The sequence below is a fragment of the Moschus berezovskii genome, chromosome 27 (genome assembly GCF_049115385.1).
Source record: "Moschus berezovskii isolate FMDL1 chromosome 27, NW_MosBer_1.0, whole genome shotgun sequence".
Classification (NCBI taxonomy): Eukaryota; Metazoa; Chordata; class Mammalia; order Artiodactyla; family Moschidae; genus Moschus; species Moschus berezovskii.
In genome coordinates, this window is record NC_142486.1 from 42,326,842 (window position 1) to 42,344,455 (window position 17,614).

A 17,614-nucleotide genomic window follows, 5' to 3' on the forward strand; every position below is an offset into this window, starting at 1 on the left:
TTTTCACCAAAGGTTTCTCTACCTGATTCAGATTATTCCTCTCAGTCTTCAGTTTCATTTCCACTGCTCGGAAAGTGAGTTCTAGTTGCTGTTTCCCTTCAACTACTTTACTATATCCATCTTCTTTCCTTCTTAAGTGCTCCCTCTCTTTTTCATATGACATATCGGCATTTCTTCTAGTCTCTTCTTCTTGCTTTAAGGTGAATCTGCAAAATTTAAAGCTCTTCTTAGAAAATCATGAGATTATTCACTGCTGCAATAACTTTCGTTCCCTCTTCACAGTGTTTAAAATAGTAAACTGGGGGGAATACAATGAAAAACACTTAATAATCATCACTGTGTTCAGACAGAGGGTTAAGAATAAAACTGCACAGAATTTTGTTTTCATCTTCTCTTGAGAAAAATGGCTACTTCATACATCTGCGGGTGGGAATGTAAAGTAATATAAACTTTCCTAAGAATAGTTTAGAAATATAGATTACAGACCTTTTTTAAATTCTCATACTTTAACCAAATAATACGATATTATTAAAGAGAATCTATTCAAAATAATTAGAAAGGTAGAAATGAATTTATAGAAAAAGGTGTTCCTCGCAGTATTAAACAGAAAACAGAAAAGTGAAAAACAACTGAAAGTCAATTTGGTAAATATTTAATGGGGTTTCCATTATGGTAGACTTCTGTATGGTCATGAAAAGGATGATTTGGAAAAATATACATTAAGTCATTAGAAGCATTCACTATTAAAAACCAAGAATTTCACACTCCACAATACTAGTGACACTTCCTCCCCTGTAAAATCCGAGAGGGTAAGTTAGTCCTTATAACACATCTACGTCTCTGCAGTATTAAAGGAAACAGCAGCAGTTCAAATATTTCTTTAAAAGCGAGATGTAAAGTACCTCAAGCTGATGAGCTCTTGTTTCCATTCTACTTTCTGATGCTCTGACTGTGATTTCACTTTTTTGTTTCTTTTGTTCGGAGGCCAGGAACCTGACTTTTCATTTTGTAAAATTGTCCTCTAACTAGTTCAGAGTGGCTTCTTTGGCTTCTTTGAAAAGCTACTAATCTTTCATGCGAAAAAATTGTATCCTGAGTTTTGAACAAGCTAACGGAATCTGCATGATGAAGAAAACAAAGATAGAAACAAACAAACAAAAAACTGATGTGAGTAATTTCTGAGTATAAAGGACTGCGCCTTTCATATTCACGCATCCACGCACTAAACAAGTATTAAGTGTCTATAATGTGGAAGACATTATTCTAAGCTCTGCAGATAAAACACATGCCCCTGGCTCCTGTTTAGCTTGAAGTCTAGTAGAAGAGAAAGACAAATAAAATAATTATGAACTCAGATACTCTATGAAGAGAGAGTTCTATGATCACATAACAGAACTTGACAGAGATTGGGTCAAGGAAAGACTTCCCTGGGTAAGAGATGTCACACTGAGAAATGAAGGATGAGCAAGAAGTAGTAAGTAGAGTAGGAAGAGCAACACTGTGGACAGTCTCCAGCTGCCGTATGTTGCTAACCAAGACAGAGTGAACAGCTACTGACTTACCTTCCTGAGGGGAGCGAGCAAAAACAACGCCAAAGACAAAATACATGAAACAATGATTTTCATGACAAAGGACTTCAGGGAATGGAAGACAATGATCCTGGAAACACAAGAGGATAGCCTAAGGAACGCCCCAGCTCACTGCCTGGAGAGAATTTCCAGGCCCCAACACCGGGAGAAGGAACAGAAGCTGAGTCAGCCAGACTCCCTGAAAGGAGGTGATGAAGCTGACAGTCTGGTGAAACCAAAGTGGGCAGAGATCACAGATCAGACCCGAGGAGAGGAGAGAGTGGGACAGAGAGAAAAAGGACCCTGGAGATCTGAGGAGGAGCCCCTCGGATATTCAGCAGAGCAACAAACAGCGCCCATCTGGGAGAAACCACCTGAGACCAGGGAGAAACCATCTGAAAAGACTATAGGAGCCTGTGACTGGTGCTCACTCAGTCCCAGGAATTCCATCTATTCTCATGAGCCAGGCTGGAAAAACTTCTTACAGTAGAATGAACGGGGTAGTCAGTAAGGTCTTGCCTCCAAGGCAGGAAATAATCAGCCCTAGCCCCAGCCCCAGGGTCCCTCTGGATGCACCTAACAAATCAGAAGACGCAAGAGCACAGAAGGATCTCTGGAAAACTCTCAGTATTTGGAAACAAAATCACACGGATCGAAATCACCCTCGGATCAAAGAGGTAATGAAAAGAAGAATTACAAAGTATTTTGAACTGAAGGAAAATGAGAACGTTAAGACCAGCAGACATTGTAGGAAACTGGCAAGCTGATTCTAACATTCATGTAGAAAGAAGGGTAAAAAATAAAACCAGATGAAGCCAGACAACCATGACCTTTAACCATGCAGCAAAGAGAAGCAACACTTGGGTTACATGATGAGACCTGAAGTTTTAAAAATAGTAAATAATTAAAGTTGCTGTGCAGACCGAGGTTCCTCAAGGTGGAGTGGCAGGGAAGGAAGTTCTGAGATTATTTCAGCTATTCTAGGAGGAAAACGATGCTAACATGACCTTGAGTGAAGGCACAGGAAAGAAGAGTCAGCAGAAGATACAGTGAGTGAGAATGATCAAAGGCCTGTGGCTCAGAGTATACACGCACTTTCCTGTTCTTTTAACGCAAAACATACTGCTGAGGTGCACAGCACTACAACAGATCCCTGGCTCTAGAGCAGTACCAGAGAAGATGTGCGTATATCACTACTTTATACGCAAACAGGCTTTCTGTTAATATTTGCAGTGCGCTCCTACCTTTACGCCCCAAGCCAAGTGGTTCTACTTGTAACACGGAATTTGTAGTGTAAAGCACGTCGTCATCCTCAGAAACAGTCTCAGAAGACTGAGTTAACTCATCCAGGTGGTTCACATAATTAATTTGTTCTTTGACCTACACATAAATAATACTGTCTCACAAGGTCCTTAAAATATGTGTAAAATAGATAAAGTGTACAGAGGTGATAAATCTCTTTATCAAAGCAAAAAAAAGACACTTCTTAAAAGAACAGATTTTTATCAAAAGGATAACTTTATCATTGGTGTTTCTAAATGATGTGTTCAAAGTACAGTTCTCTACAACAAAGGAAGACTTTCTATTTTGCCACTATTCCTTTTACAAAGTATTTTTTACGAGGATAATATTTCTTAAAGTTCATTATTTTTGTTTGTCTTTTTACGATACCTTCTTCTTTTCATATGGTGTTTTTCTCGCAGGCCTAAAAAAAACAAATGATTCTTTTCAGGCTAATAGTAAATACTCAAAAATGCAAACAATACCTAAACTTTTCTTTTTTAGATAAGCTCTTTGCATTGGTAAGTAATTTTCTATAAAAGGATGCAACAGTTAGTAAGAGGAGCATTACAGGACAAAGAAAATATATCAGTAATAGTAATAAAGCATTACATTTAGATACAAGGAAAAGGAAAAACATAATGTTACTTGCGTTATGTGATAGAAAGCAGTATACCAGGGTTTTTTGCACCTGCCATTTTCAATAAGAGCTAACTTTTATGGCAATAAAACCTATCTGGGAGATATTCCTTAAGTCCTTCTAAGAAAGAAACCCATTTTGAATAACCACGATATTAGCTTTTTGAGGACTTCCTAGGCAACTGCTATGCATTATTATAAGCACTTGACGTGTCTTAAAGGCATTTTAATCCTCACAGTCATTCTGGGAGATAGATATAAGAAGAGATGCAGCACAGAAAGGCTGAGGAACTCGCCCAAGCCCACACAGCACATCACCAACAGACCCAGAATTCAAACCCACGAAATCTGGCTTTAACACTGCTCTTCCAAAATATGCTGAGAAAGTAATATTGAAAAGTCATTTTAAGTAACATGATGGTGAATGAATCTATAGCATTATTCCATGTCTAGCTATAACTATAAATAATAATGTCTGAACCTTAAAACGTATTTCTCAAAAAATAAAAAGACCAGATGTAGAAACTCCAATACTTTGGCCACCTCATGTGACGAGTTGACTCACTGGAAAAGACTCTGATGCTGGGAGGGATTGGGGGCGGGAGGAGAAGGGGACGACAGAGAATGAGATGGGTGGATGGCATCACCGACTCGATGGACATGAGTCTGAGTGAACTCCGGGAGTTGGTGATGCACAGGGAGGCCTGGCGTGCTGTGATTCATGGGGTCGCAAAGAGTTGGACACGACTGAGCGACTGAATTGTACTGAACTGAGGCAAGTCTGGAAATCTACTTTCAAAAAAGATTTGTTTTTCGTAAAGAAATTCATCAATAGGCATTCATTCAACCATTCTGCTGTTTCTTCATGCATCTGACATCCACATATTGAGCACACAATATGTATTAATGACACTCTTAGTACAGGAAGCATGGTTTTTGTCATTCGGATCTTTATCATCCAAAAGGAATAATCTGTGAAAGATTGTTAATAATTTTTTTCTATTTCATATCAACAAAATCTTCCCCTTTTCCCTGAAATCTATAAACAACTATGAAGTTAATACGATGTGATGTTTCACAAAATCATAGGTACTCAAGAAGTTACTATCAACTAGAATCATCAAGAAACTATCAAATCCTACTCAGTGTAGCCTAAGTGTTTGTAAATTCACAATTATGTAATTTTTGAAAATCTACGTGTGATGGAATTAACTTAAGTAGTCATCTGCATATTCAATTATATACGAATATTACACTTCAGAACCAATGAACAAGCCCTTCCCATAAAACTATATATGAGCAGAAGTATTATGTACAATTAGTTTACTGGAATAGTTTCAAGATAATGTCATACAATCAATAAGCTTTCTAATATTGGAAATGCAAGCAAGATTAAATAAACATGTCCTCCGCTGGCTCATTTCCAACAGCATACACACTCTAGAAGCTCCCCTCTTAACATAAAACAAGAAACTCCTCTGAACTCCACATTCCTCTTCAATTACCATCCAGTTCTTCATTGCCTGTCCCAATAATATTCCCTACGGAGCTGTTTACGTGTATTCACTACAGTCCAGCTTCCAAGGGGACTCCTCACTGGAATGACTTCCAGCCAAAGTCACTGGTCCTCACCTTAACCTTTCAGCAACTTTCAAGTACAGTTCATCCACTAGAGCTGAGGAATGTCTTGTCTTGGCCTGTGCACTGTATCATGCTGCTCTATTTCCAGAAGAAGCACTCAGGGCTAACATTACTTTCCCGACAAACAGAGAATTTGTAGAATGTACCTGTCATCATCTTGATTCACTCGGCTTTCATCATTCACGTGCAGCAGGCCACCAGTCAGTGAATCGGTCTCTTCAGATATTGGTGCAATCACACAGTCTTCTGGGGTCCGTGTGCCATTGTTCTTTCTCTTTACTTTCTTCCTGTGCACGCCAGGATCGCTACTTTTTAAAAAATTCACAGAAAAGCCAATGTTTTCTAATGATTCAACTGATAAAGAATACAACAACAAGTCTTAAAATATTCCAACTCTTACCCATCTTAAGTCATTGATTAAGTCTCAAAACAGTTATGAAGTACCAACCGTATGCAAGAAAACAAATTCTTCCTTCAAACACAGATATACAATTATGATACAATATGATATGTAAGAGCTGACATATGAAAGTCATAAGTGGAATAAGGAAAGATTTACAGAAGAAGTGAAGAGAGGAGGTCAGGAGAGAGAGAAAAGGGAGAAAATCATTCTACTTGGAGATTCAAATGCGAGCACAAACATCAGGCACATGGCATGTAGGTTGTTTCCAAGGAACCTGGAAGGAAGAGCACAAAATACATGGAAGAAAGTAGGGAGATGCATCTGGAAAGACACTGGGAAGAACCTCGAGGGCTACACGGAAAACCTGGAGTCCACTGCCTAAACACCATGAGTCTTAGACATGGGAGTCATAATTAAATTTACACTGTATTTTTTGTTTTGCTTCTAAATAGAGTGATGGTGAATTTAGGGATTTTCCTGGTGGTCCAGTGCTTAGGAGTCCACCTGCGAATACAGGGGGCACCGGTTCAATTCCTTGTCAGGGAAGATCCCACATGCTGCAGTGCAACTAAACCCATGCTGCACAACTACTGAAGCCAGCACCCTAGAGCCCATGCTCAGCATCAAGAGAAGCCACCACAATGAGAAGCCCAAGCACTGCAGCAGCAAAGACCCAGAGCGGCCAAAAGTAAATTGAAAAGAGAATTCAAAGAAAAAAGTAACACTTAACTTAGATAATATTTTAAATGACATGAGGTATGTATACCATGAAAGAAGAAATGGAGGAAATATCTGGCCAGAGTAGGGGGGAGTTTACTTTTAAACCACCCACATGATGGGGCGACAAGAGCATCACGGCTGAAAAACAGGGGCCTCATCAGTTCTCCCGCCACCAACAACAATGTGGCCTCCATCCATGGACATACTCAAAGTGCTAGGAGAAAAAAAACTGCCAACCAAGAGTACTCTACCCAGAAAAGTTGTCTTTCAGAAATGAAGGAGAAATAAAAACTTTCCCAGACAAAGCAAACCTGAGGGAGTTCATCACCACTAGTCCCGCCTCATAAGAAATGCTGAAAGAAGTCCTCAAACTGCAATGAAAGGATGTTCACTAGTGACACAAAATAAATGTAAATATACAGCACAATGCTTAAGGCAAGTATGTAGTCAAATCTAGAATAATACTGTAACATGATAGTATGTTAACAAAGTAACTCTAGTGTTAAGGCTACAGGACAAGAGTATTAAAAATAACGATATCCCTAGTAAAATATAAAATGTGTAAATCACAAACGTTAGTTCAAGTCAGAAATTATTTTTTAGAAGAATAACACATGACCTGATGTTAAATACTGATACAGGATCACCTATCAAAGTCTTCATTCTCCGCAGCAGGAAACTCCTGGCTGCTGTCTCTTCCACTCTGGTCAGCAGCATCACATGCGTTGTCTGATATTCCACTTCACTACTTTTGTGTTTCTTTTCTTCTTGAGCCTTTAGTGAAAGTTTGACACTAAGAATAATTGCTACTTCTTTATTATAAAGATCTTTTTTTCAATTTTATTATTTGCCTCAGCGTTTGCCCTGCATTTAAGTGATAAAAATATTTTTGTGCTTATTTTACCACTTCCAAGTCACTGAAAGTTTTGTAAAACCTGCTCCCTTCTGTTTGAAGAAAAGAAACAAAATTTCAAAATGGTTTTCTCCGTAAGATGCAGTTATTCACATTCAGTCTTCCCCATCTGACGGGCGAAGACAGAGAAATAAAAAGACAAAGACACAAAATCTGTCCTCTTCGGTCTTTACCACCTGGATTTTCCATTAAACAGCCAGATGTAGAGGATGTGACACCTCAGTCCCTCAGAGACAGAAAGGAAACATTCTTCTTTCTGCACTAAAGCTATTCTTTTCCCTCTGCCTTTGACAATTCTTTTTTTCATTTGGATCCGGGAGATAGCAAAAAAGTGATGGTGTTCACTAAAATATATGAACCAGTTTACCAAAACACAAGGAGCAGAATGAAACTGAGGAGTTGTTAGTTAGCGTGGAATTCTGGAATATAAGTAATACTTCCCCATTCCACATGCAATAACCGTCAAACCTTACAGCTAGAGGGTACAGAAATAATTGCATTCTGTCGCCCCATTATTTACCAAAAACAGCAATAAAATTTTAAAAAGTGCAAGGTTTTGTTCAAAGCCCCTAAAGTGGCACTCCCTAGCATTTTACGGCACCAAAAGAAATGATACAATTCTGTAACCTTGAATGTGATAAATTACCAAATGAATTCATCAGATTAATCAGATAAGTTAAAAATGTGCCTTTGGCACAGTATTTTTAAATTGCCTTAGGTGGGGATAGGGCTCATCTCCCGTTTTTTTAAACAGGAGAATACATAAGAGTTTTTTTCTCCTTTTTGTCCTTGTCTATTTTTCAAACTCAGTCAAAGCACCTCTTACACAAAAGAGCAAACAAACAATTTTTAAAACCTATTACTGAAGAAAGAAAAATCTCACAGCGTCTCAAAACTCAGTTTTCTCCTTTGGAGACAAACAATTTTTTTTTTCTTTTTCGCTGAGCGTATATACTACCTATGGGCTTCCCTGGTGGCTCAAATATTAAAGAATCCACCTTCAGTGTGGGAGATGTGGGTTGGGAAGATCCCCTGGAGAAGGGAACAGCTACCCACTCTGATAGTCCAAGGACAGAGGAGCCTGGCAGGCTACAGTCCAAGGGCTCGCCACGAGTCAGACACGACTGACCAACTTTCACACACACACACACACACACACACACACACTATGTGACAAAATTGCACATGTCAGAACTTACTACATTTTAGTAAAAAACATAATGGAAAGGTCTGTCTCAAAATAAACATCTGAGAGTGGTGATTAAAGCATATGTGGGAGTACATGTATTTGTTATTAAAAAGATGCTGAAGCAGCCATGCTGGAATTCTAAGTGCCCAGTGACTGTGGAAAGCAGAGAAATCACACATATTCAACCACAATGAAGAGATTAGAGGGAACACGTGTTTATGTCCCTTCTCTCAGTCACTGCTTTCTTCCCATTCTATGGAAGTACAACATATTTAATCCAACAGAGTTAAAGAAAAAAAAACAAACAAAACTGCAAAACCCTAGCTGATTATACGTCTTAAGCAATTTCCTTGGTGTTTATTCTGGCTCAGAAGACCACATGGTACATAGCTAAATGAGTTTCCCAGTCCACATGAAAGACTGACAGAGACAGAATTAGATGTTAGATTGATTGAAGGACAAAAGCCATGAAAATTGCTTCTGGAATCCCTATGATTGACATGGCAAAAATAATCTATTTCTACACAATTACCTATTTAGATGACTCCACTTTATTCATAAGTGGGAAATCAAATGGACCAGATCATGCAGAAAGAGACAAACCAAAGCAAGGGCAAATGAACCTCTACCTCTTTGGAAAGTTGAATTTTCTTTTTCTAAATCTCTGCACATCCTTCTGTAGTTCTTTATTTGCATACACTTTGGATGCTCTGTGACTTTTTGGTGAAGAATTCCCATTTTCTAATTCAAGTTCCATGCTTTTATCCTTACTAATTATCCACATGCAGTGGCTTCTGGAACCAGTCCTGTATTGGTTTGCTTTTCTGATCAGTATTTGCAACAACAGCAGGGGTACCGTGACTCTTTATTTGAATAGTATGTTTCATCTTCCCAGAGCAGACAAGCCACAGACTAGACTGATGTGTCTGTCTGATGTCTAATTTCCGATTAGTAGGATTTTGCCTTGTATTTTGTGACATTTGCATATCAAACTCTTGGTCTTCTTTCCCTTCAAATGTAACTACCGGGTCTCCTACTTTTTGATTTTCTGTATCATTATAAAAACTCTCCTCAATTTTGATAAACACGTGCACAATGTCTAGTTAATCATTTTCAATGTCTATTTTCAGTGAAACAAATCTTTGAAGATGCCTGACAAGCATATCCCAGTGACCCAGAGTTTACAGACAATGGAAAAAATTTTCGAGACTGGGTTCTTTTTGTTCAGGAAATGCTTGGAATACTAGAGACGCAGATACTCCAAATGCATGTTTTCCCTCACAATCAAGTATATTATTTGTCATATTAGGAGATTTATTTCCTTTGTGTTTACTCCTTTTGTAGGGTTATCACGTAGTGAATCTTCCTCAGGACAAACAGTAATTCTGTATTTCTCACAAATTTCACCAAACTTCTGCTTTAACTCATTTGTGATGGGTTTTAACTTATCTTTCCATTCTCATTTGCCTTGTTTGATACACATTTTCTCATACAGCATTAAACCAGAAACTGAAATTTACAGTTTTACATACCTGTGAATGGTTATTTTCATCTCTATCAAGTTTTTCTTGTGCTTCCTCTGACATCATTTCCAAGTCTAATTCTGCTGACAAATTTGTATGTTTAGTTAAAATTACTTCAAATGTTTAGATAAAAGACATAATCTTCACTTAAAACGTAGATCTAAAACATTGTGTATCAAATGACAGATTAAGTCAATCTTAATCTTCAGCTGAATATCTACTTCTTTAAGAAATACTTCCAATGATCTAAAAATTTCAACCAAATCCTTTGGGAAATACCAGATGTCACCAGGTTACAGGCACACACACAGCTCAGAGATTCATTCACAGATTCATCCAAACATCAGTGAACAAAACAACCAGACACCAAACAAAATTTCAAAATACAGGACGGATATACAAAGTAACAATAAACTCCCTTCTCTACTTCGTAACAGTACCTTTTGAACAACATGCCAAGCTTCAACTGCAACATTACTCATAGTTTACAAAACTCCTCTTACTTTTTATGCTTTCATCAGTTCTTTCACCTGAAATGCTACCCTGTACTCTTTGGACAAGTTACTTTTCATCTTTAAGACTCAACCTGCTTTGTGAAATTGTCTTCGATTACAGCTATCTTCCCCCAGATAAGAAGGTATCTCTTTCCTTGTAGCTACTTTAGTGCTTTAAAGATTTTTCTAGAGTTATCTTTCAGATTTTCCTAGTGATAGACACACATCTGAACTGCAAATTATTTCTTCACATGTCAATCTTCTTGGCTCCTAAACTGCAGAGGACAAGATCTTAAAAATCACCTTGGTATAGACAGCCAACAGGAATTTGCTGGATGGCTCAGGAAACTCAAACAGGGGATCTGTATCAACCTAGAGGGGTGGGATGGGGAGGGAGATGGGGGGGAGGGAGATGGGAGGGAGGTTCAAAAGGGAGGGGATATATGTATACCAGAGAAACCCAAGTAAGACAGTAGGTGTTGCGAGAGGGCATCAGAGGGCAGACACACTGAAATCATAATCACAGAAAACTTGTCACTCTGATCACACGGACCACAGCCTTCTCTAACGCAATGAAATTAAGCCATGCTGTTTGGGGCCACCCAAGATGGTTGGATCATGGTGGAGTGGTCTGACAGAATGTGCTCCACTGGAGAAGGGAATGGCAAACCACTTCAGTATTCTTGCCTTGAGAACCCCATGAACAGTATCAAAGGGTAAAATGATAGGATACTGAAAAAGGAACTCCCCAGGTCGGTAGGTGTGCAATATGCTACTGGAGATCAGTGGAGAAATAACTCCAGAAAGAATGAAGGGACGGAGCGAAAGCAAAAACAATACCCAGTTGTGGATGGGACTGGTGATGGAAGCAAGGTCCGGTGCTGTAAAGAGCAATATAGCATAGGAACCTGGAATGTTAGGTCCATGAATCAAGGCAAATTGGAAGTGGTCAAACAAGAGATGGCAAGAGTGAATGTCGACATTCTAGGAATCAGCAAACTAAAATGGACTGGAATGGGTGAATTTAACTCAGATGACCACTGTATCTACTACTGTGGGCAGGAATCCCTTAGAAGAAATGGAGTAGCCATCATGGCCAACAAAAGAGTGTGAAATACAGTACTTGGATGCAATCTCAAAAACGACAGAATGATCTCTCTTCGTTTCCAAGGCAAACCATTCAATATCACCGTAATCCAAGCCTATGCCCCAACCAGTAATGCTGAAGAAGCCGAAGGTAAATGGTTCTATGATGACCTACAAGACCTTTTAGAACTAACACCCAAAAAAGATGTCCTTTTCATTATAGGGGACTGGAATGCAAAAGTAGGAAGTCAAGAAACACCTGGGGTAACAGGCAAATTTGGCCTTGGAATACGGAATGAAGCAGGGCAAAGGCTAAGAAGAGTTTGGACAAGAGAATGCACTGGTCATAGCGAACACCCTCTTCCAACAACACAAGAGAAGACTCTACACACGGACATCACCAGATGCTCAATGACGAAATCAGACTGATTCTATTCTCTGCAGCCAAAGATGCAGAAGCTCTATACAGTCAGCAAAAACAAGACCGGGAGCTGACCGTGGCTCAGATCATGAACTCCTTATTGCCAAATGCAGACTGAAATCGAAGAAAGCAGGGAAAACCACTAGACCATTCAGGTATGACCTAAATCAAATCGCTTAGGATTATACAGTGGATGTGACAAATAGATTCAAGGGATTAGATTTGATAGACAGAGTGCCTGAAGAACCACGAGCAGAGGTTCGTGACATTGTACAGGAGGCACTGATCAAGACCATCCCGGAGAAAAAGAAATGCAAAAAGGCAAAATGGTTGTCTGAGGAGGCCTTACCAATAGCTGAGAAAAGGAGAGAGGCTAAAGGCAAGGGAGAAAAGGAAAGATAACACCCATTTGAATGCAGAGTTCCACAGAACAGCAAGGAGAGATAAGAAAGCCTTTCTCAGTGGTCAATGCAAAGCAATAGAGGAAAATAATAGAATGGGAAAGACTAGAGCTCTCCTCAAGAAAGTAAGAGATACTAAGGGAACATTTCATGCAAAAATGGGCACAATAAAGGACACAAGTGGTATGGACCTAACAGATGAGGAAGATATTAAGAAGAGGTGGTAAGAACACACACAGAAAAACTCTACAGAAAAGATCTTCATGATCCAGGTAAGCACGATGGTGTGATCCCTCACTTAGAGCCAGTCATCCCGGAATGTGAAGTCAAGTAGGCCTTAGGAAGCATCACGATGAACAAAGCTAGTGGAGGTGACGGAATTGCAGCTGAGCTATTTCAAATCCTGAAAGATGATGCTGTGAAAGTGCTGCACTCAACATGCCAGCAAATCTGGAAAACTCACCAGTGGCCACAGGACTGGAAACGATCAGTTTTCATTCCAATCCCAACGAAAAGCAATGCCAAAGAATGTTCTAACTACCTCACAATTGCACTCATTTCACAGGCTAGCAAAGTAAGACTCAAAATTCTCCAAGCCAGGCCTCAACAGTACATGAAATGTGAACTTCCAGATATTCCAGCTGGATTTAGAAAAGGCAGAGGAACTAGAGATCACATTGCCAACATCCACTGGATCATCAAAAAACCAAGAGAGTTCCAGAAAAACATCTACTTCTGCTTTATTGATCACCCGAAAGCTTTTAATTCTGTGGATCACAACAAGCTGGGAAATTCTGAAAGAGATGGGAATACCAGACCACCTGACCTGCCTCCTGAGAAATCTGTATGCAGGTCAAGAAGCAACAGTTAGAACTGGACATGGAACAACAGACTGATTCGAAAGAGGGGAAGGAGTACATTAAGGCTGTATAATGTCACCCTGCTTATTTATCTGACACGCACAGTACATCATGCAAAATCCTGGGCTGGATGAAGCACAAGCTCAAATCAAGATAGCCGGGAGAAACATCAATAACCACAGATAGGCTGATGACACCACCCTTATGGTAGAAATTGAAGAAGAACTAAACAGCCTTTGGATGAAAGTGAAAGAGGAGAGTCAAAAAGTTGGTTTTGAATGTTCTTTGAACATTCAAAAAACTAAGATCATGGCATCCGGTCCCATCCCTTCATGGCAAACAGGTGGGGAAAGAATGGAAACAGTGACAGACTTCATTTTGGGGGGCTCCAAAATCACTGCAGATGGTGACTGCACCCATGAAACTAAAAGACGAAAAGCTATGACCAACCTTGACAGCATATTCAAAAGCAGAGACATTACTTTGCCAACATCGATCTGTCTCGTCAAAGCTATGGTTTTTCCAGTGTCATGTATGGATGCGAGAGTTGGACTGTACAGAAAGCTGCACACCGAAGAATTGATGCCATTGAACTGTAGTGTTGGGAGAAGATCCAACCAGTCCATCCTAAGGGAATTCAGTCCTGAATAGTCTTTGAAAGGACTGATGCTGAAGCTGAAACTCCAATACTTTGGGCACCTGATGTGAAGAACTGACTCACTGGAAAAGACCCTGATGCTGGCAAAGACTGAAGGCGGGAGGAGAAGGGGAAGACAGAGGAAGAGATGGTTGGATGGCATCACCTACTCGATGGACTTCAGTCTGAGTAAAGTCCGGGAGTTCTGAGGAACAGCGAGGCCTGGTTTGCTGCAGGCCATGGGGTCGCAGAGTCGGACACGACTGAGCGACTGAACTCAACTGACCTCCCATAGAGTAAACATCAATAGACATAAACAAAATTCCTTGAAATTCTCAATAATTTTCCGAAGTAGAATATGATCCTAAAGCCAACAACTTTCAGAATCACTGTTTCCAAAGATTATGCCTATCAAATAGTCATTAAAGTATGATTACTTCCCCTACTTCTAATAACCAAAGACACCACAAACTCACACACACACAAACACACACAGTCTGCTAATGAAAACATCTAATTGGCCTACAGTCATCTGTGTGACAACATTATAACGAAATAATTACAAGCTGAAATACAACTGATATATTAGCAAGTGAAGTTTTACTTAGGGAAAGGTGAGAGTTCAAACAAGCATTTTGGGCTTGGAAAAAACTTCGAGTCTAAAATTTAATCTCTGAGATTTCCTGAGAATTACACAGATTCCAAACTCAGAACTTCAGAGTGTCGAAACATATACAGAAACATCTTGACTTGAAGCTTACAGTTTAAAAATTTCTTGCTCTTATGCTTGTAAATATCTTTTGTTTCAAAACACAGGTATCAACAGTAACATTTGCCTTATGTATGTCCACTTCTTCAATTAAATTTGCAAAGAAAACGTTAGAAGTATAAAGACCGAACATTTCAAATATTTCAGGGTCCCTCTTTCCAGAGTTAACTGTGTACTGCAAAATTTACCTGAACTGGATGCTTGTAAATCCTTCATTCTGACTGTTCTATTAGGAACAGAATCTTTCATTCTGACTGCTGGCTGAACGGGGTTTGGAAACAAGTTGATTACTAAATGATGGACATTTGAGACAATCCACAGTTCAGAATTCAAGATAAAATCATAAATGTTTTTACCTTCACGTTAGGCTATTTCCCAGGAGAATCTACAAGGCAAAAGGGACATAGATTTAATTACATGTAAATAAGAAAGCCAGCTGTACATTCGTGCAGAGTTAGTACCGAACAGAATCCTTGCACCCAGCCTTGGCACTGAATACGTTCAGTTTTAGTGCCTTGTTTTTAGGGGGATCTTAGGACACTGGTAAGACAGACACAGGAATCCACTAAAGATAGTGAAGAAAAATTGGAATACAGGTTCACCAAAACATGCTGTTAAGATTTCAAAAGTAACATTACGTTTGCAACGGTTTTATAAAACACTAAAGTGCACACAGACCAATGTGAACATGCTGACTGATGAGGAGAAAATGGATCTTAATCCGAGGAGCAAATCATGAACCCAAGAAGATGAACGTGAAAGCTGATGGTAAAATGCAACAGCACATCTTGAATGAAACACAGCAGGTTATCATTTCCACCATTATACGGTAAGTACTTATCATGTTCTTCAATCTGTCCAGCCATTTAAGAAGTGCACAGTGGGGATGACAGTTCACCAGCATGTATAATTCATTTCTCATCAAAGATAGACTAATGAACTGATTAGCCTGGATATGCACTTGTAGAAAACTGGCTCATAAAAATATTCGTGTTTTTTCCCCATATCCATGTGGGCTACTGGTATGCCTACATGTCTTGGCTCCTCTAGTCTAGCCATCTTAAAGTTTCTCAATCCAATCATGAAAGAAGGTATATAAGACACATCTAGGAAATAATGTAAAATAAATTCTCAATATTGAAATACAATGATCAAAAAGGAAATAGTACATTTAACTGCTACACAATTATTAGAAATTAAAAAGCTTGCCTGTTTCAGAATCAGTGTAGTATTTATTAAAAGTATTTCTAGCATTTAGGGAATGAACCCTATGGATCTGTGTGGCTTCAAATTTTAGTTTGCTTTGGTACATCATGCGAACGCTTCAAAGGATTTCTATGAAACACTTTCAAAAAATCAGCTATCTTAAAAAGAAGTCAATGCCTCCTTTTTCAAATTAATCTAATTTGAACAACAATTACCGGTACAACATATATCTTTGATGCCTAAGAGTTACTCGGAGGAGCTGCGGTTTCCCCCACTTCTGGCACCCTCTCCCACCTCCAGGATTCTTTGGAGGCAATAATGGTCTTATCTCTTTTCAGGGTAAGCACACTGAAGTCATCTAGAAAGAGTTCTCTCGAGTGTCCTCATCAACTCCACACTCGCCTCCCTGAGGCCTTCCTCTCCTCCCTGTGTCCTTCCACTAGATTCTCTCCTCTCTGAATGGTCATCTCTGGATCCGTGGACTTAAATCTTCCCCCCGACATCCTTTCCATGGATCATCCCTGCCATTTCTTTCTCCCTCTTACACCTATAACTGCTACTTCAACTCTTTGCTTCCCTCTGGCTATAAACACGCTCAGAAAGAAACAGAAAATAATGCTTTGCCTTGATCCTGTTAGGTCCTGCACTATCCAATGCTCTTCTTCCAGATTTCTCTGTATGCAAGGCTACATCCTTGCTGCCCGGAGAAACTGTCAGAAACACAGCATCTCAGACCTGCTGCTCAGCATGTGCTTCACACATGGTCCCCAAGTGACTAATTAAAATTTGAGAAACGCTGGTCTACAGGGAGTCTGCTTTTACATGACTTCCACTTAATTCATTCTCCTGAAATCTCTGCCTCCGTTTCCTCACGCGAACACATCCCCCCCAAACTGAAATGGCATTAGAAGTTGGGAACCTTCCAGTGGACTCTCTATGAGGCTGTGGGTGCCTTGGTCTCCCCATCATGCCCCCTGCTCTCTCCTTCTTTCCAGTTCTCTTGTTGTGTCCCATGTGACACCATCCTGGAAAGCGGCAACACTTCATATGACACCAACTTGCACACATTTACAGCTGAGCACCCATGCCCACGCTCCCCCAGAGGATGACACACCGCTCTGCACGCCCGGGGACCGCAGTTCTGAATGTCTTCCTAATAACGAGCAAAACAGGAAGAGGGGAGAACTTTGCTCTTCTTCTCTGACAAGTTTTGGTGCCGGAAGCTCACTTCAAATTCATCGTCCATGTCAAATACTCTCCCTTTATCTAAAGACCTTCATTACTTATTGCCCCCTTCCCCCGCAGACTAGTGCTTCCTTTTCTTCATTCCCTCTGCCTCTCTCATCCTTCGTTCCCTCTTGCCTCTTATTTCTTGACCTCCCTTAGGTTGCAGAGTGTCTTAAAACAGAACTAATAATTTGTTTTCGGTCATGTGTCTCATGGAATCTTAATTCCCTGAGCAGGGATCGAAACTGCACCACCTGCATTGTAGAGTCTTAACCGGACAAAGTCTTAAGCACTGGACTGCGAAGTAAGTCTAAGAACTAATAATTCAGCTCCTTAAACTGGATTCTCAATGTAATCTGTGGGAGACACCTGATAAGATGCATACTTGCCCTCTTTTTCTCGTCTTTTTGCTCACTACCCATCCGACAGGTGATTTTCTTTGCCTATTAGAATATATCAGCATTCCCATTTTCAATCAACATCCTGTCAAGTGATTTTTCTGTAAAACACAGTTCTTACCTTCTACTTGTCCATTTAATGTCTTTTGTCCTCTTTGACCAGCAGTTCCAGGTAAATGATCCACACCCTCCTGTGGAAGGGCCTCAGAGACACTCGCTAGAATGAATGATAACCATG

At 39.8% G+C, this 17,614-nt stretch overlaps 2 protein-coding genes across 6 annotated transcripts in view; one reads left to right on the forward strand and one right to left on the reverse strand.

The window, feature by feature from the left end:
- Positions 1–17,614, forward strand: part of LOC129545166 (liprin-alpha-1-like) — a 257,633-nt gene that overhangs the window by 110,476 nt on the left and 129,543 nt on the right. The window lies entirely within an intron of this gene.
- LOC129555064 (uncharacterized) overlaps positions 1–17,614 on the reverse strand; it is a 65,936-nt gene that overhangs the window by 33,961 nt on the left and 14,361 nt on the right. Inside the window, 10 exon segments of the mRNA XM_088833136.1 lie at positions 23–206; positions 903–978; positions 981–1,118; positions 2,813–2,948; positions 3,240–3,273; positions 5,276–5,437; positions 9,887–9,957; positions 14,734–14,806; positions 14,902–14,930; positions 17,498–17,593. Coding sequence (XP_088689262.1) covers positions 23–206; positions 903–978; positions 981–1,118; positions 2,813–2,948; positions 3,240–3,273; positions 5,276–5,437; positions 9,887–9,906 — 750 coding nt within the window. The 5' untranslated portion in view covers positions 9,907–9,957; positions 14,734–14,806; positions 14,902–14,930; positions 17,498–17,593.